The sequence below is a fragment of the Cervus canadensis genome, chromosome 10 (genome assembly GCF_019320065.1).
Source record: "Cervus canadensis isolate Bull #8, Minnesota chromosome 10, ASM1932006v1, whole genome shotgun sequence".
NCBI lineage: Eukaryota > Metazoa > Chordata > Mammalia > Artiodactyla > Cervidae > Cervus > Cervus canadensis.
The window spans coordinates 18048838-18071873 of NC_057395.1; the positions used below are offsets into that span (position 1 = coordinate 18048838).

Below are 23036 nucleotides of genomic sequence, written 5' to 3' on the forward strand. Positions count from 1 at the left end.
CTCCCCCAACTTATAGAAAATATCTGCAATCCCTCTTTCGCATTATCCAAAGTCATTATTATAAAACAACATGTAAGTCATCCATTTGAAATAATTGGAATGAATGGACTTTTGAACAACATAATAACATTCCAAATCGAATCTAGTTAGTTCACATAACGGGTTAATACCTAAGGGAGCAGGTTAACATCGTAGGTAGTTAGTAAAGCCAATGCAGGGAGAGGAGGGGAAAGTTCCAGGTGCTGCAACCAACTTATGTAAAAGTTTCTCAAAAAATCAGAGTGAACTTTTACACCAAATAAACTAAGGGGTGAAAATGTAGCCCTGACTAGACATTCCTAGATACTGTCAACATATTATATGAAGATATTAGGACAAAAAATGTTTTTAAAGTCTAAAAGAGCAAGGATAACTTCAATGTGACACTTTCTCATAAACAGAACTTACATTTTTTTGAAAAGATCCTCTATATCTGTCCGAGGGCAAATCTTTTGTGTCAGTTCATAGAACTTTTCATAAGTAAATGCAGCAGGCTCAATTTCGTCATTCTGGAAAGAATAGAAGCATGTCATAAATCAGGCACCATTCTCTCTCTTTGGAGGATCTACAGAATCGATAGGTTCATGAAGCAGAGTGATGACTACTTGTAATTCCAGGGTTTTTATCTCTGACTTGCTGACAGGAGCCAGAAGGTCCAACCTTGGCCAGCCTACTAGAATAAGGTGCATGTAAAGGAGTGTTTCTAGTTACCATGCGCCCAGGGTTTGGATGTTCAAACACTGGCCACAGCTGGGCTTGCTCTGGAAGATACTCCATAGAACAAACACAAAGAAACATTTCTTCCTTCTCTTCTGGAAGGAAAAATGCAACTACTTGCCACAAGGATGCTGACTAAATCAAACCCAATGTTTTCTTATGCTTATTTTGTGAATTTTCACAGGCAACATAAAGGGACTTCTATAAGAATTTATGTTTCATACTGAAACTTATATTTCAAATAGGATTTGTTAAGGCAGTAACAGCTTAGATCTTTCTTGCAGTTAATACATTCATTGCAACTATTTTATTTTTTAAATTTATTTTATTGCAACTATTTTAAATCCAAAGGGCCGCAAACTCAAACGTTTTGCTTGGGGAGAGATGCTTCATAAAATATTGCACAACTGTCCTGAAGAACTTAATTTATGAGCCATTCTTCATGCTGACATTGTGCATGGTTCAGCCAATGTTGATGGGCTTCTATAAAATAAGCTTTCAATAAGCTGTGTGAAAGAGCAGCCTGCTGTCATTTCCTTTTCTTAATAAAGTTGACAGGGACATTTGGAAATATGCTATTTGAATACTATAATGTTTAGGTTAAAATGCCCAGAAAACAAAAGGAAGGAAGGATAGAAGGAAAGAGAACAAAGGAAAAATTGATTGTACTATATGTGACTGAACCTAATTCTGAATCTAACTGAATCAGTTTAATATAAATAATCTTACTTATTATATGAGGACAAATATACACAAAGTGGTTTTAGAAACACATTATTAAATTAATGAATACCTTTCCACTGGGAAGACCTAGCTCCTTGAGTGCTTGAAAGATCACCTTTTCTGTTTTCCCCGATGCAAAGGTTCTAGTAATACTAGGGCAGAAAAGGAAAAAAAAAGTTGCTATTAATTCTGTTTTCTCTGATGGAAAGATCCAAGTAAAACTAAGTATGGTGGGAGAGAGGAGAAGAAAAAGGAAAATAAAATTACTTCTCATTTCTGGGTATTTTTCACTCCCCTAAGTGGCTCCTGCAAAGGTCCTCTGCTGACCAGAGCTGGCTGTGCCAGTCAGGTGCCATGATTCTAAGACAGACAGTCCCCCGGGCTACTTGTGAACATACACACCCAGGATCCAGACCACTGGACAACCACAGTAATAAATGTTGATCCTATCAAATTGCTTTCTTAGGAAAATGGGATGCAGCAGATGGACCAGCAGCTCTAGAACAGAAGCTCATGGTGACCTGGGGACAGGAAGGAGGCCCCTTAGGACCCGGCCTGTGCCTGGGGTCATCCCTTCCTGGCCCCATACTGCAGCTGACATGCATTATCAGACATATTTCATGTGTATGGTTTTTTTGCTTTTCAGGCCAAGCACCCATGAGCTACTCTGACATGTCAGCTGCCTCAAGGATTGAGGACTTTATTATGAAAGTGACAGATGTCGGGGAGAAGGGAGGCAGGGGAACAATTATTCAGTGTTTCAGCAGCATCTTGGCACTACCCTGAGATGTGGTATTTTTGAATAATGGTGGTGCCTTTGAACTAGTATGGTGTGCATCAAGGCTAGGAAAATGGATAACACCTTAAGGAGGGTATTTCCTGATGATGATAAAAGTAGGAGAGAGACTCCTTCTGACTAAAACACTGGTAACGCTCGGAATGAACACAGCCGAGGAGAGGACTTAGACCCTGGAAGCCACGTCTGCGCCACGCAGAGAGCCTCCACTCACTGCCTGAGTGGAAGTTCGGGTGGTTATTCACCATAATGACATAAATCAGAAGTTTGGCCATTGTGGGGTGAGAGAGCTGACTTTTGTGTGTGGTGTGGGTGGAACACCTTCCCAGGAGCCCAGGACGGTGAGCATCCCCGCCTCAGCTTGTCCCGCGCCCCGCCGTTCGCGTGAGCGGAGGCCAGCTCCGCGGGCAGGCACTGACCGGTTCCCCTCGATCAGGGGGAGAAAGCGCCCCTTCCGCTGCAGCGGCAGCCTCAAGGAGAGACTAGGAAGAACCAGCTACAGGTCAATGAACTGTGCATTCACCCAAAACTTTACTATTTCACATTCAGTCTAAGAATACGTCAAGAAGTGCACTTTTAAGAGTGTTTGAGACAACTGCATCCAAATATAGGGAGGCCTATGAATTCTCTTTCACAGACCCGCAGAGCATACATGTGTATGAAACCAGTTTCAGTGCAGAGGGTGCTATGCCCACATTTTCCCACTTCTCTAGAGTTCATGGAACTTCCATACATTGGATTAAGAAGTACTTTATCTGCCCTTTATAAGATAGGGGAAAGTAGCTGTTCATTTTGTCATTTTTGAAAAACAGTATGTATGTGTTAGGGCTGCCCAGGTGGTTCAGTGGTAACGAACCCATCTGTCCACGCAGGAGACTTAGGCTTGATCCTCGGCAGACAACGTGGTGCTGGGGAGATGGCGGGGCAGGGAGCGGAGAGTCTGCAGGAAGAGAATACTGGCTGGGGCTTGGGAAAATGACACGGAGCAGAGAGCAGGGCAAGGACACCTCACGGAAGTAGGAGGTTAAGAATCTGTGGGGCACAGAGAAACTGAGATGGAGAAAACAGGGTGTCCAGGGCCACGAAGGAGGAAAATCCACGTGGGAATACATCAGTGAGGGCAGAGTCAGAGCCCAGAGACATGGCTGTTGAGACGATAATAAAGGCAAGAGCTGGGAACTCCCTGGCTGTCCAAGTTAGGACTCCAGGCTTCCACTGCAGGGGACATGAATTTGATTCCCGGTCGGGGAACTAAGATCCTGCATGCTGTATGGCAAGTGTGAGTGCATAAATGAATAAATAAATAAAGACAGAAGGTTATGTGATGGCAAGAAGGGCTTGTTCTCAGGCCTATCTTTATGAGGGGACAAGAGAAAACAGGAGAAGGAAGGGAAAGAGACCGCTCCCCTGTAGGTGAGGGGAAGGGGAGGGGGCTGCCTTCTCTCCAGGCAGCTTGCAGAGTTATTCCTGGGCTTTAAATGGATTTGGCTCAGTAGTGAGGAGGGTTGTGGAGCAAAGGTGAATTCTCTTGAGTTTCCAGTTGCATCAGAGATGCAGTATTCAACCAGGAGAAACACACTTATCACAGGCTGAGAAAAACACTTATCACAGGCTGGGAGCATTCAGATAGCATCGGAGGGCATTTCTTTGGCAGGCAGAGTATGTGTAAAGGACTGTGATTCATGCAGCCCTTTATACACAGCCCCACAGAGCACAGTGCTTCACCGCAAACCAGTGTTCAGTGAGCGTCTTGAATGAAAACATACCACCTTTCCCAAAGGAAGTGTAAGAGAAGCAACTGCCCATAAGTGGTGCCTAGTCCTATCCAATTAAATTCCCTGCTCCAGGAGACCTTACAGATGACCAAGACAGAGAGGACTCTAGAAGCTGAGTTTCGCTCTGCCCGCAAAGGCTCTACAATCCATCCAGCGATGTTAACACTAGCTTTGCAAGGAAGAGCATGAAGGGAAGCCCCACAAATCCAGACCCTCACTGTAGCAGGCCGGGCCTTCAGGAGGTGGACAGATTATGTGGACACTGGGCTGCTGGGACCACCCCTGAGGGCTCAGCCCTCTTAAGACACACTCTCCTTTGGGACTTCTAGCCATAGCTGTTGGTTCTAACTCCAGTGACTTTCAAAGCTGTGGTCTGGGTGGGAAAGTAAAGTGAGCATGAGCGTGTAGGTTTGGGAGAAAAGGCAGATGGTAGAAGAGAAGGTACAAAGAAAGAAAGGGGAAGCGGCGGGTAAAGGGCTTTCTTCCCTTGTGCCTTAATTCTTCTTAGACATTAAATATCGGTTACAACTGCAGAACAGGGGCCATGCTCAACCTGATCTAATGACCATGAAGCCAGATCTCCTCTAACACTACACACACCACACTAATAGTTTCCATTTTAAAACTTCAGAGTGATAGTGATGAAACGACATTTTAAAGTGTTTACTCTTCGTATCCATTAAAACATTCAGAACAATTTCCATCTTGCCCTTGGCAGCTCATCCACACCAAGATTTATCCGCTCTTCACTGGCTCGACATCAATTCTCCTTCAACTCTGTCAAACTGCTCCCAGACCACAGATGTCCTGTGTCAAACACCTGTTAATACTGGCAGCCACAACAGAGTTCACGTCAGAGAGCACCAAGGAAGATGACAAGATATCTGGGCTATTTCCACAAAAAGAGGCGGGTAATAATTTTGTTCGTGAACAGGTTGGATCAGGCTTCTAAGATTGTGTAACAAAGGCTTGATAAGCAACATGTGGACAAAGGACACCAGAACTGCTGGTTAGGAGTGCTCTGACCACAAGTCTGTGTTTCTACTTTGCCCATTTCCTGAACCTTTTCTCGGAAGAAATATCAGGAGAGCAAGGTATGTAAAAACAGACCCAACTTACATTGCTGGTCTTCACGCCGCTATTTGTTCCAAGTTTGGACTTATTACTTCAGTGTGTGTGTGTGTGCTCAGTCGTGTCTGACTCTCTGTGACCCCATGAACTGTAACCATCCAGGCTCCTCTGCCCGTGGGCTTCTCCAGGCAAGAATAGCGGAGCAGGCTGTCATTCCTTTTCCAGGGGATCTTCCTGACTTACTCGCCTTTATTGTGCCCCTGGCATTGGCAGGTAGATTCTTTACCACTGCACCACCTGGGAAGCCCTATTACTTCAATACTTATTTTTAAATAAAAATGCACTAAATATTTGGCAATAGCTATAGGATCCTGAGATACATTAAAATAATTACCCTGCTATTCTCAGTAGAGCAAAGGGTTTTAAATAAGATAAGGAGGAGTGTAAAGTGTCTTTGCCAACATTGATCAAGGGTGCTAGCAGGGCTTTTTGTTTTTAAGATTTTTTTTTTTTTTTGATGCGGACCATTTCTTAAAAGTTTTTATTGAATTTGTTACAATAGTGTCTCTGTTTTAGGTTTTGCTTGTTTTTTTGGCCACTAGACAGGTGGGATCTTACCGCCTCAACCAGGGATTGAACCTGCAGCCCTTGCCTTCAATTGTGTGAAGTCTTAACCACTGGACTACCAGGGAAGTCCTCAGCAGGGCTTTTTAAAAAACTTCTAAAGTAAATGCAAAACTGACTCGCTAGTAAGTGATTAAATAAAAAACAGAGAATCCTACATACAGGTTTGTAAAGACCACAACAGATGCATGAAGTTGATAACTCTGGAAGCCCTCAATAAAAGGTGAAATAGACAGACTACTGCCTGGTCTTCTTTACAACGTGCATGCCCTGTGCTTCTCACTGAGACCTCAGCCTCACTTGGATACCTTAGTTCATGACTGCTATAACTCACAGAATGAAGGAAACCGATGATCTCGAGGATAGTTCTATTAAATGTGAAAGGATGCTGAGGGAGACGCCCTCGGGGAATGCAGAATGGAGGCTTCGAGGCTAGCAGAGAGGCCGGGAAAGGAGAGGCAGAAATGGCCAGTGTGATCCGTGTGCGGCTGCTCCGAGGCTCTCCCCCAAACGCCACGCAGCGGGCGACCTGTCCCCTCATCCTGGCGGCTACAGCCATTCCGAGACAGGCTCCAGCTGGTGGCCTGGGTTCTGCCTGGGGTTACTTGCTGGTTGGCTTCCTTGCCAAAGTGTTGGGCAAGAGCTCAACTTGAACGCAAGTCTGGAGAATTCTTGAAGAGTGGGTCTGGCCCGGGAGCTCACGCTGAGTTCAGGTTCACGACTCTGAATACACTCCTGGCTTCAGACGGGCAGCAGACACCCCGGGGCCCAGCCCAGCTTTTGGGATTACCGTGGAGTGCTTATCACAAACACCAGCCGAAAAGGCACTGGGGAGCTGGGTGCAGAACCCCACCACTCCACTGCAAGAGCTTCCAGAGGCCCACAGGCCAGAAGCAGTCCTAAGGCTGCAGGCGGAGCAGAGCGGGCCCCCCGGGGGTGAGGCACGCTGGTGGGGGGCCGTTTCCAGCTCATCTTCTCCTCACTCCTGGCTCCGCCGGGCATTCTGTGCTCCTCTTTCTCCCTGTCACTGCTACTCTGGGCAGGCTGAAGGGGAAGCGCCGTCCTAAAGGGGGTGTGCTGGCAGTGATGACACACCCAGGCTCCGTGGTGCCCGCCAGCCCCGGGCACAGAGGGCCGACGGAACCCGGAACGAGCGGCAGTGTCCAGAGGCGGCGCCCCTCCTAAGGCACATCCCTACCCCGCTACTGTAGGTGCAGAGCAGAAGAGAAACTTCTTTAATGTTAGCTAATGGTTGTTTGGGGCAAGTAGGTCAAAGATGAAAGACAGGGAAAGTGCCGGTCGCTCAGTTGCATTCTACGCCTTTTTGACCCCACGGACTGTAGCCCCCCAGTTGCCACTTCCTTCTCCAGGGGATCTTCCCAATCCAGGGATTGAATCTGGGTCTGCTGCATTGCATGCAACTTCTTTATCATCTGAGACACCAGGGAAGCTACTTAAATCCCAAAAACCCACTTATCTGAAAATTTAAAAAAAAAAAATACTCCTACATTTTCAGATGTTCTTTATCAGGATTACTGCTACCCATTCTGAGAAAAAATGTGACTTTACATCCAAAGGTGATTTTTACGAAGTAAACACAGCATCTGATAATGTGATTCAAACTAAGATTCCAGAAATACCTGTAACTAAAGCAATTAACAAGTCCTTGTGGGGGGCTTTCTCTGTGGACTGGTATCATGAGGGCCGACCCAGGCTACGCAGAGCACGCAGGAATAACTGACTTACCTCCTAACTGGAATTTTCCCATTTGTGTTGGTCATAAATGCCAATTTCATCCAGCTGGAAAACAACAGTAACAACTGTTTTAATGTTTCTTGGGAGGAACAGCTTCCATCTGGTTAAAAACTTTAAAAGAAAGTTCACTCAAACAAACACTATTTATTCAGAAAACCAGAGACAATCGCACACCATGAGATAAATTTACTGTTTGTCAGATTTAGCTAATAAAAATATAACTCTCAGTTAAATTCGAACTTCAGATAAATAACAAATACTTTTCTGTTAACTACCGGTATGTTCCAAATATTGCTTAGGATGTATTTATGCTAAAACATTATTTGTTACTTATTGAAATATCACCGAGAGTCCCATATTTTATCTGTCAATCCTAGATGAATTAGGAAATTGGGTATGTGCATTGAACACAGCAAATCACAGGCACTTGTTTGGTGACTGGTCATGTCTTTGACTGCTGCTTTTTAATGATCTACTAAGGGGCTAAGAAAGGCAATGGCCTGGTGACAGCAGCCAGGCTTGTCTGAAGTCAGTGGGGACACCCCCGGCCCTCACCCCTCCGCAACCCCAGGGAGCAGCCAGTGCAAAGGGGGAAACAGGCAGATGTGAGCCCTCTGTGACCTACTCCTCATGCACCTGGCGGATGGGTGGACACCATTTCCATAAAGGAATCTGGATCCTTAACTTGCCACTGTCAGAGAAGTTCATCAACTCAAACTGATGGTGAGAAAGGCCAAGCTTTTCCCAGGTTTTCAGGACTCAGGGGGACCCGGAACACTTATCCTTTGGTGCCAGGGCTGCTCTTAGCTACTGACTCCTTTCTCACTGTTCCTGTAAATAATCTAACAATCTGCAGAACATGATGATTTGGTAAAGCTTTTGTCTTAAATCAAGTGTTTCTCGAAGCACAAGTGGCTACCTTTAAGGGGCTGGTTTCAGGACCACAGGAGTGAGGCAGTGGGCAGGCAGGGAGGGCCGGTCACATCAAGCTGTGCTCTCAGCCGGGCTTTGTCCCGAGGCCACTGGGACCTCTGGAGTGTGATCTGTGCCAGGCTTGGCGGCAAGGGGCAGGCTCTGATATCTTGTCTCAGCCTGTCATTGGCCGTGACCTTCCTTTCTGAAGGAGGGGCGAGGGTAGGGTCAGCCCTCCTCAACCAGGGACATGAAGGGTCAACCCTAAGGGACTCTGTGGATTTTGGTATGGGCAGGGGTCCTGGAGCCGGCCCCCTGAGATACTCTGGGAAGCTGTGATCTACTGGGCCTTGTGATTCCCCTGTGGGCAGAGGGTGGTTCTCTGGAGAAGTAAGCAGACGTGAGCCCTGAGTGACCTCACCCTTCAGCCGCTGGTGGATGGGTGAACACCAGCGACGGAAAGCGGTCTGGGCGGGACACCCACGAGGGCAGCTAAGATCCGGCATCCGGAGACAAGGAATAGGCTCCCTCAGGCCTAAGAGGGCATGCCAGAAGTCTGAGATCCTTTGGGATTCCATGGCATCAAAATATCTGCTGGGTTGCTCTTTATTTTTAAGAAATCATGCGAGAGCAACTGCAGAGGGAAAGAAGCAACTGCACAAAAATAGGAATACACACGACTGAACAACTCCCCTCTTCTAAGACAACAGGGGCACACTGGGGTGAGGGCATCAGAATCAAAATAAGTAATCGTGAGTGAGGGGGAGTGAGGGGCCAAGCACTGGCTTTGCATGGCCTCGTCTGCTCTGCAAGGAATCTTACGAGTGGTGTCACCGCCTTCATGCACAGATGAGGACAGTGAGGCACAAGGCTAAGAACTTTCCCAAAGTCATCAGGCAACGAAGTGACCAACCCGGGAATTACAGCAGAGCCCACGCTCTTAGAGCACTGCCGAGGGGACCGGAGTAAGACACAGGAGGCCCGGGGGGCAGAGCTCTCCTTCCATCGCCCACAGCCCGGGAAGTCCGCCCTGGGTGCTGGCCAGGCCCGGCTAAGAGGTCGTGCAGCCTGGTCAGTGCAGGCTCTCCACGCGCTGCTCCCCACACCGCCCGCCGCCTGCCCCGGGCCCGGGTCACTGCTTCTCAAACAGGCGGACTGGGGCTTTGCTTAGGGTTTCTACTTGAGTAACCTTCACGTCACCCATAAAGAATAACTTGATAGGGTTAAAAGCTACCCCCTGGTACCTCTATGAATGTTGGATACAGTGAGCTGGGGTAAGGAAGGCCTGCCTTCTGAATTTCAAAGTAACTTTGGGTCCCTGACGGCTTACTAAACAGTCCCTGGGGCCAGTGCTCCTCTCCCTCCGAGCAGTGGGTGCTTCCGTAGTCGAATGGAGCCACACTCCCCATCCCTCAGTCTCATGCGGTGGAGGCTTGAGCTGCACCCAGCCCCCAGCTATAGCCCCAGGCACGCAAAGCGACTTGTCAGCAGCCTGGGGACACAAAAGCCCAGGCCCACAACCCAGGGGACATTGAGGAGGTGGAGTTCCAGTACCTTCCTGCCACCAACCATTCCCCTCAAATAGGTTTTGGGCCGTGGGCATCACACACGCCTGCCAGGTCGCAGGAAGGGTACCGGTGTGGACTGGTCAACGACTTCTCCAAAGTCAGGAGCACAGAGGGGAAGGCAAGGAAGGCGCTGCCTGGGGCACATACGTAGCTTTCATCTCCTAGTCTGCATTTGCTTGGTAAAAGCCAAGCACAAAGGGTCATGCAAACAAAACTCACTGCTTCTTGAGGCACGTCATTGGGCTGACGTTGTTCGCCCTGAAGTTGTGTATGATGGATCTCAGGCCTTCGACCCATTGCTGAAAGAGAAAGAGAAAGAGTTCCCGGTGAGCAAATCCACAGGAGCAAAACTGGCAGGTTCTTATTAGACAGCCCATATCCATTTTGTGGAAGAATAATATAAACTCTTCTTTATCTCCTTCCTGCCACACACCCATTTGCATCAAATGCTCACATTTTACACTTTAATAAACAGCTTTCACTTATTCCATGAAGATAAGCGTGGCACACACAGTGTCATTAAACACTGGGTTGTCATGAAGGAATGCTGCCCACTGACTGGCTGGGTAAGTCTTCTATTTGCAGCCTGCTGAAATATAAGTCCCGTCAGCTGCCAGCAATCTTTACTATTTCTAAAGCAACATTATACAATACATGGTGACATGTTTAATTACTCTTGTTTTAGAGGATGAATGTATTAGGGGTTCATCCATTTTATTGTGGGATTCTATTTCAGTATAAGAATTTGTTACCTCTCTTACCTGTCTGTGTTTTCCAGTAAAGCCCCCAAAAGTAAAGCAGGCATTGACTGCCAGGATACCCGGAAGAAATAGCGATGTGCTTGCATAGTTTCTGTAGAAGGCCTTGGACTTCAGCATTAGTTCACAACATAACTCCAAGGATTTACAAGGACGACTGAAGAAGCCCGGGCACAGCAGTGAAGGAATTTAGGTTTCCCAAGGGCATTTGACTAGAAAAGGCTGGCCTGCGAATTAAGGCCAACTCTGCTCGTGGGCCCAATAACGGATGCCAATGATGCCATACCAGGCTTCTAAAATAGACTCACACTCTTGGCAAAATGTTTTGTAGCAAATTCATAATACTGGGGGTTCAAACAGAACTGGGGCCCACACATAGGCCAGCCTCTACCCTCTTAGGTTTAGATCTGACTGCTGTAGCTCTGTGTGAGGAGGGGAGTATTTTGAAACAGTCGTGTTGATGCACAGTCTGCCTGGCTGTCCGCTACGGCAGCCACTGGCTGCATGTGGCTAAGTTAAACTGAATAAAAATTAACTAAATTAATTAACTAAATTACAGCTGAATAAAAATAAAATTCAGCATCTTCTGCACTCATCACTCTGAAAACCCAATATGTGTACCATATCAGACAGTGCAAATAAAGAACATTTCTGTCATCACCGAAGGTTCCACTGGATAGAACTGCATAGTATTACCAGGTTGAACACGGTCAAGGGATTAAGTCACTTGCAAGGGCCAGAGGTGATGACTGAGTTCTATATGTCTGTGTGATTTAAATTTTGATTGTGATATAATACATATAATGTGAAATTTATCATCATAACCTTTTTAAAGTGATCAGTTAGTAGTAGTAAAAGTCAAATTTTTGCACAACCAACACCTCCAGCCATCTCTAGAACACTTTTCATCTTGCAGAACTGAAATTTGGTTCAGTTAAACAGAACCACTTAAACAATCATTAAACAACCACTTCCCATTTCCTCCCCCATAATCCCTGGCAAACACCATTCTCCTTTCTGCTTTCTGACTTAAAGTACTTAAGGTACCTCATGTAAGTGGAGTCATGCAATATTTGTGCTTTGTGACTGACTTATTTCACTTAAGTCAATGTCCTCTTCAAGGCTTCTCTGTGTTGTAGCAGGTATCAGAATTTCCTTTCTTTTTAAGGCTGAATAATATTCCATTGCATGTGTAGACCACACTTAGTTTATCTGTTCACTATCAGTGGATCCTTGTGTCATCACTAAGACTCATGCTGCTGTGAACATGGGTGTACAAATGTCACCTTAAGTTTCTGCTTTTGATTCTTTTAGATACATACCCAGAAGTGGAATTGCTGGATTGTATGGTAATGTTGCTTTTATGTTTCTGAGAAGCTGCCATATTATTTTCCACAGGAGCTACATCATTTTACAGCCTCCCTAACAATGCACAAGGGTTCCAATTTCTCCACAGCCTTACCAAATTCGCTATTTTCTGCTTTTCTTGTGTTCTGAGAGGTGCCACCCTAACAGATATGAGTCTGTAGGAGAATTTTTGTGCTTTCCTCTTTGAGCCCCAGTCAAACCTAACAGACTTCTGGAGGAGGACTTGAGAGAGATAAGAGGAAAATTTCCTTTCACAAAGAAAAGGAAATTCTGATGACTCTAAGTCGCATCGAAAGCCTCAGCAAGCATGATGATGAAGTCCGAATTCTGAGGGAGGAGGAAGAAATGAAATAGCAGCATTAAAGAAATGCCTCTATTATTTTCCTCATTAGACCTTGCTTCCTCTGTCAGGATAAATATGGGACTCTGACTCCCTGGGGATGATCAAGTATCCTGTGATTGGCCTAACAAGCAGCAGGCCCACACAGTTTCCCAAGAAAAGACAGGAAAAGCACAGATAATTTGGTTGGCATGAACTGGGAAGCATCGAAGCCTTGTTACATGTTCCAAAACACAAAACAAAGTCCATGGTTTCCTGAGGGCAAAAAAGTAGACCATTTCTGAGACTGTTCACTGGTTCTTTCAGATTATTCTGATTCAGTTGTTTCCAAAAAGAAACTACAGAGATACTGGACTTTGAGGAGGCTTCAGTGACATTCATCTATTTTTTGAAAATACAACGTGGTAACAAATTTGCTTATTTGTTGTGATGGAGCAGTCCTTGCGAGTGACCTTTGAGGTCATTGCACCAGTGATGTGGCTCACGCTTCAGTTAGTAGAAATGGCCCTGGCCCCCACAAGCACAGGGAGGAAGCTTCAGTTTCTCCTCTCTGCGATGCTAATGTGAGGTCCACAGCCTTGCCCAAGGTCACACAGTGGCCAGTGCAGGGCAGAGGCAATCTGAACTCTGCTATCTGCCCTTCGTGTGTCTGGGAAATTTGTCCTCAGGGCTTGTCCACATATCTCCTTCCATGACGTGAAAAGATCCATCAACCTTCCCTTATGTCTCTTATCTCAATGTACACTTGGCATAATAAGGCCAAAAGACTGTGGGAAATATGTTAAACGTTTTGCTTTTTGTTTTTGTTCTTATTAAGACATAAAACAGAGGAAATGCCAGCAGGTGTCAGTAGAACCTTAGAATTTAGAATTTAGTTGGAAAGTTAGAAATGAGATAAATGCGTATCAACTTCTTTGAATGTTTCCAGATTAACAGAAGCAGAAAAAAAAAAAAAAAAGCCAATTTAGGTATGGTTTTCTGAATTGCTGGAAATAAGCATGTATGTAAATAGTCTATGTGACACCCCACGAGGCGTAGCTTAAAGCCTTGGGCTGCGTGTTTCTAGGATTATTCCCCGACCCACACTGAGCTCACACACAGGCTCCATGGGGGCACAGGGTGTGAGTCCTTCTACTCTGGGTGTCTTCCCTCAGGTCGGGGGTCCTGAGTGGGCACACGCAGGAGAACCAGCCCACAGAATCCATTCAGCTACAACATACAAGCTTCTGTGCCTCCTCGGAGGCTGTTAACAGCCCTTACTCTCTCATCTTCCAACTCTTCCAATTCTGTCTCAATTAACGCACAGCTTCTTTCAGGCCCTCTAAGGAACAATCCTTTGAGAGACTCTCAGGAGTCAGGGCTGGATGCTTGGGGAGGGGGAAGGTGGGCGGAACAGAAGCTGCCCCTGAATGAACCCTGGGAACTTTCACCCCCTCACCCTCTCCTCTGGGACCTTTTAAACTTATTTTCGTTATGCAGGCCCCACAGTGTCCATTTTCCAAGCGAATGTCTGGGGCCCACCCTTAAACACTAGGACTCTCATAGACAAAATAATCTCTTTCCCATTAAAAACCAAATAACAAAAAGGAAGCCAACTCAGAGACACAGAGAACAGACTGGTCACTGCAAGTGGGCAGGGGGAGGAGAGGGGAAGGCTGGGGGAGTGGGCAGCAGGGACCGCAGGCTGAGAGGTTCAAGGACCCACACTGCACAGCCGCTCTTCTGTGCTAACCTTTAAAACTGTATAAAAGGAAAAACATAAAATATTTAATGAAAAAATACTCTCTGTAGACCAAAAAAACAAAAACAAAACTCCCCAAATGTATAGAAACAAAGACATAACAGACCTAAACCAAAAGATACATGAATTTACAGAGCACATATCTTGCTTTTCCTCCTTTAAAAACATTTGGGAAATCTTTTAAGGTTATGAAAATGATATTTAAATGCTCTGTGTAGAGAAATGCAAGGCAAGAAAGCAAAAAGTAAAGACTTCTCCAAATCCCATTACTGATACTGAGAGCTGACAACACTTTGCTGTCTGAGCTTCTAGGCCTTTTCCATGCACATGCTGCTGCTGCTAAGTCGCTTCAGTCGTGTCCGACTCTGTGCACCCCACAGACGGAAGCCCACCAGGCTCCCCCGTCCCTGGGATTCTCCAGGCAAGAACACTGGAGTAGGCTGCCATTTCCTTCTCCAAGGCATGAAAGTGAAAAGTGAAAGTGAAGTCGCTCAGTCGTGTCCGACTCTTCATGACCCCATGGACTGCAGCCTACCAGGCTCCTCCGTCCATGGGATTTTCCAGGCAAGAGTACTGGGGTGGGGTGCCATCGCCTTCTCCATTCTACGCACATAGTCCTCCTAAAATAACTGGTCCTTCCCAGTCAGCATCACTTCAAGTAGAGTTGTTGTTCCTTCAACTCAATCTTATCTCTAGATTTTGTTCCAGAAGCATTCTTCTTGTTTTTGTTGTTCAGTGGTAAGTCATGTCCGATGCTTTGTGACTCCATAGTCTGCAGCACACCAGGCTTCCCTGTCCTTCACTATCTCCCTGAGTTTGCTCAGACATTGAGTCAGTGATGTCACCCAACCATCTCATCCTCTGTCGTCTCCTTCTCCTCTTGCCCTCAATCTTTCCCAGCATCAGAGCCTTTTTCAATAAATCAGTTCTTCGCATCAGGTGGCCAAAGTATTAGAGCTTCAGCTTCAGCACTAATCCTTCCAATGAATATTCAGAGTTGGTTTCTTTTAGGATTGACTGGTTTGATCTCCTTGCTGTCCAAAGAACTCTCAAGAGTCTTCTCCAGCACCACAGTTTGAAAGCATCCATTCATCGGTGCTCAGCCTTCATTATGGTCCAGCTCTCACATCCATACATGACTACTGGAAAAACCATAGCTTTGACTCTAAGGACTTTGTCAGTAAAGTGATGTTTCTGCCTTTAATACACTGTCTAGATTTGTCAAAGCTTTCTTCCAAGGATCAAGCATCTTTTAATTTCATGGCTGCAATAACCATTGGCAGTGATTCTTTTTGGTTTTTAGTCAAGGTGGCAAATTGTCAGTGCAAAAACCAGCAGACCCTGTGACACTCTCTAAACGTGCTATGCAATTTTCTCCAAAGGTAAGCCGCAGGAGCATCCTCTCTAATCATCCAGTGCTTGTTTTCAAAGAGAAGGCTACAGTGGAGATGGTGGAGGCATCTTAAACTCACAAGTTAACTGAGACTTGCCTCGTAAGGTGTAGTCCAGGGACCAGCAGTGTCAGACTCACCTGGGAATTGTTACAATGCAAACCTTCAGGCACCATTTATGAAATCTGCCTCTAGGACTGGGGAACAATGCTCATATTCTTAATGTCTTGGACCCTGGAGTATTTGACCCAGGACTGAGGCAGAGCCTGGTTCAGGAATTAGAAAACCCAAGGGGTAAAAGCTTCCGTGGTGGCTCAGATGGTGAAGAATCCACCTGCAATACGGGAGACCTGGATTCAGTCACTGGGTTGGGAAGATCCCCTGGAGGAGGGGATGGCAACCCATTCCAGTATTCTTGCCTGGATAACCCCATGGACAGAGGAGCCTGGTGGACTACAGTCCATGGGGTCGCAGAGTCAGACACGGCTGAGCAACTGCGTACAGCACAAGCATGGGGTAAAAGCAGAAGAGTGAAGACGCTGGTGATTTAGCCAAGATTTGACCAAAGAATCAACATTTTACCTTTTGAATATGCTTATCTGGGATGCTAAAGCCATTTTAAAATTAAACAGCAGATCTACCAATGCTTATATATCATAGACCAATTTCTACATCATGTTAAAAGAAAAAAATATAACAAATTTTCTCTCTATGTCAACTATTTTCTCCTGGTTCTAATAAGGAGAGAAATAAGTATGGGTATTGAGTGCTACCCTGGCAAGGGATGAGTGTCAGTGCTGAAAACTCCCTCACGGCCATGGGACAGAAGGCCAACAGGCAGGCAGTGACAGAGGTGACAACAAAAATCAGGCAAGAAAACTGAAAGTCACCTTAACTGCTGCCTCAAAGGTAGCAGAGACAGAACAGAATTGCATGCATAATAACGGAGCTACGCTGGCAATCCTAGACAAAGTCAGTTGATAAAACTCAGGATGAAAGGTTAAATTAAGGAGCCTATGAAAATCACACAATAGCAAACTATTGAAATAGGGGGCCAAACAGCAACGTGGGTTTTGGAAGAAAAAAAAAAATGAGATGGAAAACCCCATTTAATGATTTCAAAGCCCTTGGAAAGTCAATAATACTTCGTATCAAAGTTTAAAATCCAAGGGAACATTAGGGGTGAAAAAAAGAACAACGAGAGCCTTTTTCTCCTTGACATAGTCTGTCTTGCACAAAACAAACCTTTCTATCTGCTCTTCTCTGTACGGATGGGCCTGGATAATATTTATACTTTCCTAGTCAAAATCAGTTTAGGCACTCACAGATAGTCAAAACAGGCTGTCAGCCTGGCTGGTTATCTTGACCACACTAGGTCAAAAAGAACCTCTAAATAGTCACAAGGAAGGAGGGGACACTGTGCTATTCTCAGCCATCACCCAGAAGCTAAAGTGTCAAATTCCCATTCCAAATGGGTTTCTGTTCACTATCATTCCTAAGAGACCAGTTTTTTCATCACCTAAGTGTGACTCTGGGGCTTCCCGGGTGGTGCTGTGGTAAAGAAGCCGCCTGCCAATGCACGAGGCTCTAGAGATGCAGGTTCCATCCCTGGGTCGGGAGGAGCCCCTAGAGGAGGAAATGGCAGCCGCTCCAGTATTCCTTCCTGGAAAACTCCGTGGACAGAGGAGCCTGATGGGCTGCAGTCCATGGGGTCACAAGAGCTGAACACAACTGAGCACAGACACACACGCCTGACTCTATCCATGACAGCCCGATATCTTGTAATGGTGTTCTACTGGACCTACAGAACCTTGTCCTAAATAACTATATCTCATTCCAGATATCTACTCCGATAAATATACTGTTGAGAGAATCAGGATATGACACCCCAAAATATGCCATTTTGGCATAAGAATTATTTTGAGCTGAATTCCTGAAATTCCTTATCTGCCTAAAAGCAGAGCCTCCCAACGAAACTGGATTGTCATAAATACTCTCCCCAGAAACAACACTAATCTTCTCTTTCGGAAGATGACAAGTTGACACCACACAAACAGAAATCACCCAGGACTGCCATACCTCCTGTCTGTCCTCCTCAGGACCCATTTATCTTCCCTAAAAACCATCTGCCCCTTGCCCCCTCTCCACCCCCTGCTAACATGCTATATGAACTCTAAAATCTCACTGCCCCTTTGGGGGTTCACTTCTTTCTGTGATGCCCCTGTGCACACAAAATGAAAACTTAATTTATATGCCTTTTCTCTTGTTAATTTGTCTTGTTATCAGCTTATTTCACAGACCCAGCCTAAGTCATACCTACATGTATATACTCAGGATAAATTTATGCTCGTGTTTGCTCGTGTTTGCTGAATGAACGACATACTATAGGCAGTACACGATGCTCTGTAATGGCTCAAAAGGCACAGAGCAGCACCATTCCCACAAACTCCAGAAACCATTCAAAAGAAAAGGAGAGGACTTCCCTGGTGGCCTAGTCGTTAAGAATCCACCATGCAATGCAAGGGACACGGGTTTGATCCCTGGTCAGGGAACTAAGATACCACATGCTGCAGAGCAACTAAGCCTGAGCGCCACACCTGGAGTCCGTGTGCCACCAAGGACAAGACCCCGCCTAACAGCCAGGATCCCATGGGCAGCAGCTCAGACCCAATGTCGCCAGATAAATAAACATTTTTAAAAAGAAAAGAAAATGAGATGTCTTGTTTATTTTGTATAACAACATTTTACATCCATATGGAGAACTCTGAAATAATTGAAGAATTTTAAGATTTTAAGAGAACACAAAGCATCATTTTATGCTGGTCAGAAACTACCGGTTTTGTAAGAGTGCATTTTTGGTCTCAACTTCAGATTTGCAGAATCCTGCTGGTGACGGATGAGTGAAGAGCTGGTGAATTAAAAGGTGTTCATGAAATTGTTTCTTTGGCCTCATGCCTGTATTTAAGATCTTTGAGGTCACTTTTTCTCCTGACACATGTCAGTTGACAACACTAGCAAATTAAGCCATGCCAAAATGAACAGTACTCAACAAGCAGACAAATGCTACCTGCTGAAGGTCTGAATAAGTATCATCAGTCAAGGAGCCTCTGTCTGTCTATACTCCCAGGCAACATCACCAATCAGTCCGGGCTGATCAAATGTACAGGTAATCCTACAAACCAAACAGGACTTTCAAGATAAAGGTACTAAAAAGAATTTAAATCAAAAAGGGTTTGAGTTTCATTATCTAATTTCCTATCATTTATGGAAAAAACCCCACACTTCCTCTGCTCTATCCCCCAAAAACTGGGGAGGGAAGGAAGAGATATGGCAGCAGGAAAACAAGGACAATAAACAGGATGTTAAGGGTAAAGCTGAATGAATGTCTGCATTATATTGTTCTGACGCATCTGGGAAAATATTGGGCTAAGCAATGCCTCTATGACATCATTTGCTGAGTGTTTTCTTTGTAAAACAGTAGTTCTAAAAGATACTGTGTCTCTTCAATAGGCATGAATGAATGAATGCATTTCCATTTGGGAAAAAAAAACTGAATATCACTCCTCCTGGCTGAGACTGGCATGAGAATATATCACTGCTTATGAGAGAGCTATAGTAAAGAAATTCTCCTAAACAAGGCTTTCTTGTGCTCATTTGACCAGAGAACCTTCTTTGCACGTGGACTTTTTTTGAGGAAAACACTGTGCAGGCACCAGTGTCGGGAGTGGGTGCTCTGTGACTACACCTCCCAGAAATAACGACACTAAACATTTACCTGAAAAGGACAGTAACATCATATACTGTGTTACAGTGGGAGAGACGACTCCTCAAATTGTGAGCTGCAGCAGAGGGTGTATAGAACACAGGATCTGGAGTGGACCCAGTGCCTGGGTTCAAGACACCAGCTCGCCACTTAAAGCCTGTGTGAACTCGGGCAAGCTACTCAGTCTCTGGGCCTATTTCTTCCTCTGCAAATGAGAACAATCCATCTCCCGGGACTGTTTCAAGAATTAAATGAGATACCGCATGCCAAGCACTCTGAACAGTATCTAGTGTCCAATATAAAATAAAAACTTCACTGCTGCTGTTCATATTATAATTATTAGGGGCCAGTAAACTTTTCCTGTAAAGAGCCAGGCAATAAATACTTCAGGAATCAGGGCCCACATGTAGCTCTCTGTCGCACAGGTTCTATGTGTGGTTTTAATAATCTTTCAAAATTTAAAAGCCATTTTTAGCTCACTGGCTATACAAAAATCAGGCTGAGGGGGAATTCCCTGTGGTCCAGTGGCTAAGACTCCACACTCCCAACACAGGAGGCCCAGATTTGATCCCTGGTCAGAGACCTAGATCCTGCATGCTGCAACCAAGAGTTCACGAACTGCAACCAAACACCCTGCATGCTGCCATGAAGATCGAAGATCCTATGTGGTGCAGCTAAGACCTGGTGCAGCCAAATAAATAAAATTAACATTTAAAAAAGTCAGAGCAGAGGCCCGGATCTGGTCCATGGACTGCGCTATTATGATTATTAAATTATTTCCTTAGAGGTAACAGAGTCTCACCTCAGGCATTGCCAACCCACCTCCTCATGTGTCCCATCTTTCAATTATACCCCAAAGATAAGAAAACATACAAACACATGTAGGCCCATGTTACACACACATCATGTTCCCAATGATATATATATTTTTTCTTTTTGCTAGCAGTAAAAACTGGAGCTATGTGGTAAATGGAGAAGCAATTTACAGTTAGTGATATTTTTCTGTCCCAGGGGCCAAAAGGTGAAATTCAAACTTATGGTACAATTAGAGTAATTCATTTTGCATTCCCTTGGCAGAGTCATTTGATAACACTTGCAATTAGGGCAACCCAAGTGACTGCAGGCTGGACCCAGGGCTGAGTCTTTTCTCAGGAAACCTTTGCGTTCATGAAACCTCAGCAGAGAAAACACGTCTCCTGTGAAGATCACAGCATTTTGGAACAGAAGAGGCTGGGAGGTCTCCAGAGAAGCAAGAGAGGCAACAACCTAGAAAACCCACCTTAAAGGTCATGGGGACTTACAGTTACATCGAAGCCCAAGAAAATATTTTAAAGGCTAAGAAAATGCACATGATAAAACCGTTAATGATAAAATATAGTACGTTAAACTGCTTTCCTGGTGGCTCGGGCAGGAAAGATTTCCTTGTAATGCAGGAGACCTGGATTCGATCCCTGGGTCACGAAGATCTGGAGAAGGGAATGGCTACTCACTCTAGTATTCTTGCCTGGAAAATGCCATAGACAGAGGAGCCTGGTGGGCTACAGTCCATGGGGTTGCAAAGTGTCAGACACAACGGAGTGACTAACACTTTCACTTTCACGTTAAACTCTACTGGCATGAGCCCAACATAGTATAAAAGAAAATTGTGTGTACATTGAAAAGACACATTGAGTGAGTATGGGGGTTGTAAGAACGGGGGAGGGGGCACTCCTTCAGTGGACATGGGGCTTTTCTTTGAGGGGTATGGTGCTGTAGACCTAGATGCGGTCATGGTTGCACAGTCACACAGTAGCGTCCGGCTCTTTGTGACTCCATGAACAACAGCCCGCCAGGCTCCTCTGTCCAGGCAAGAAGACTGGATGGCGTGGGCTGCCATTTCCTTCTCCAGGTGATGTACTAAATGGCACTAAAATGTTCACTTAAAACAGTTAATTTCTTGTGAATTTCACTTGCATTTACTTGTGGCAGGCCTCACTGGAGGCTTCTTTCTCACTTTGCTCCTCCTCTGACCCCAAGGAAACCTCCTTGATGAAAGTGACAAGGTGCCTGAGAACCACAGTGAAACCTCCTCCAGCTCCAGTGCTGGGTTCCTGCACATGCATTGTGGTAAGGAGTTTTACTAAGAAAAATAACACTACAACCCCACATTTGATGACTTAAACTGGGGGGGGTGGGGGGGATGTTTCAAAAAAAATAAAGATAGTCACCTTTGGAATGTTAAGGGGTGTAGGAACACAGAAGCAGGAGGTCAGGGCCAGCCTGCAGATGAGCTTCCAGTGAGCAGCCAGTGAGCTCCTTCACACCGTGTGACCACAGCAAGGCCAGGACACTCACATCCCTCAGAGAACATATTCTAAACTCCTGTCTCTTCCTCTCTTGGCCCAAAGTAACTAGGCCCTCAATTTCTGATGATCTTAGCAGCATGCTCTCAGTTAATCAGATTTAAAACCTCCTCCAATTTCACCCAGGAACAGAGCCTCTTGAACTCAAATGTTTCTCAGGTCTTCCTCCTTGTGTAACTGCTGAAGGCAAGAACGACTTATTTCCTTGTATCCTACCTCTGCAGAGCTGGTCCTCTGAGTCTGCTGGTGTGGAACCCGCAGATTTGAGGGCCAACTGTACGATGCCATTTTATACAAGGGACTTGAGCGCCTGTGGATTTTGCTATCTTCAGGGGTCAGGGGTGTGCTTCCTAGAACCATTTCCCTGTGGATATTGAGGTACAACTGTACTTCTCAAACTTGAATGTGTAAAGGAAGTACCTAGAGATCTTGTCCAAATGCAGACTCTGATTCAGCAGGTCTGAGGATAAGCCTGAGACCCTACATTTCTAAGTTCCTAGGTGATGATGACCCTGCTGGTCCAGACCACACTTGGAGAAGCAGTGCTCTGAGCCCTATGTTATTACCATATTACCTTCCCTGCCAAGACAGGAGACATAAAAGACTCAGGTTTGATCCCTGGGTTGAGAAGATCCCCTGAAGGAGGAAACAGCAATGCACTCCTCCTTGCCTGGGAAATCCCATGGACAGAGGAGCCGGGCAGGCTCCTGGCAGGTCCTTGGGGTTGCAAGGAGTCAGACAGGACTGAGCAACTAAAATAATCATCTATTTAGAATGTCAAGATCATGTTGCATCCTTCCTACAACTCAAGCCATGACCTTTTGTTACATCCAAAGAATCTTCAGAATAGACACAGGGATCCAAGCAACTTATTGGTACCCTCCTTGGCATCTAGTACACGTTTTTGTTTTGTAAAGAAATTGCATGTCTTTATAGGGGAAAGTAACTTCAAGGGTCATTCACTATAACTCCCTTTTCTTTGAAAAATGAGGATAAGAAAGCCCATGTAGAAGAAATGATTTGCCCACATTTATAATTCATAAAAAAATAATTCTAGGATGAATAGCTGAATGAAGGAAGGAAAAAAGACACAAGTGGGCATCTTAACTTAAAATGTCAGTGAGGTAAACATATTATGAAAACATTAGTATTCACTTTAGTGTAAGTACATCCATGCTGCATGCTGGCTGTTGTCTCGAGCTGAGGTTCCAAATGACCCACAGACAAGTTTGCTGTTTGACACACACGGTGCTAACAAAAATGAATATATTTGTCAACATTTTAACATCAGGAAATTTCATGTTAAAAATCCAGATGTCCAGTATCTCATGGAAAAGACACCACCAACAACAA

At 45.3% G+C, this 23036-nt stretch overlaps 1 protein-coding gene across 4 annotated transcripts in view; it reads right to left on the reverse strand.

Moving 5' to 3' along the window:
- Positions 1 to 23036, reverse strand: part of PLCB4 (phospholipase C beta 4) — a 191994-nt gene that overhangs the window by 124200 nt on the left and 44758 nt on the right. For all 4 annotated transcript variants that reach the window (XM_043479654.1, XM_043479651.1, XM_043479653.1 and 1 more), the window contains exons 5-8: positions 10200 to 10279; positions 7492 to 7545; positions 1550 to 1631; positions 448 to 548 (exon numbers count right to left, since the gene is read on the reverse strand). In XM_043479654.1, the coding sequence (XP_043335589.1) occupies positions 448 to 548; positions 1550 to 1631; positions 7492 to 7545; positions 10200 to 10279 (317 nt within the window). The remainder of the gene's footprint in view (positions 1 to 447; positions 549 to 1549; positions 1632 to 7491; positions 7546 to 10199; positions 10280 to 23036) is intronic.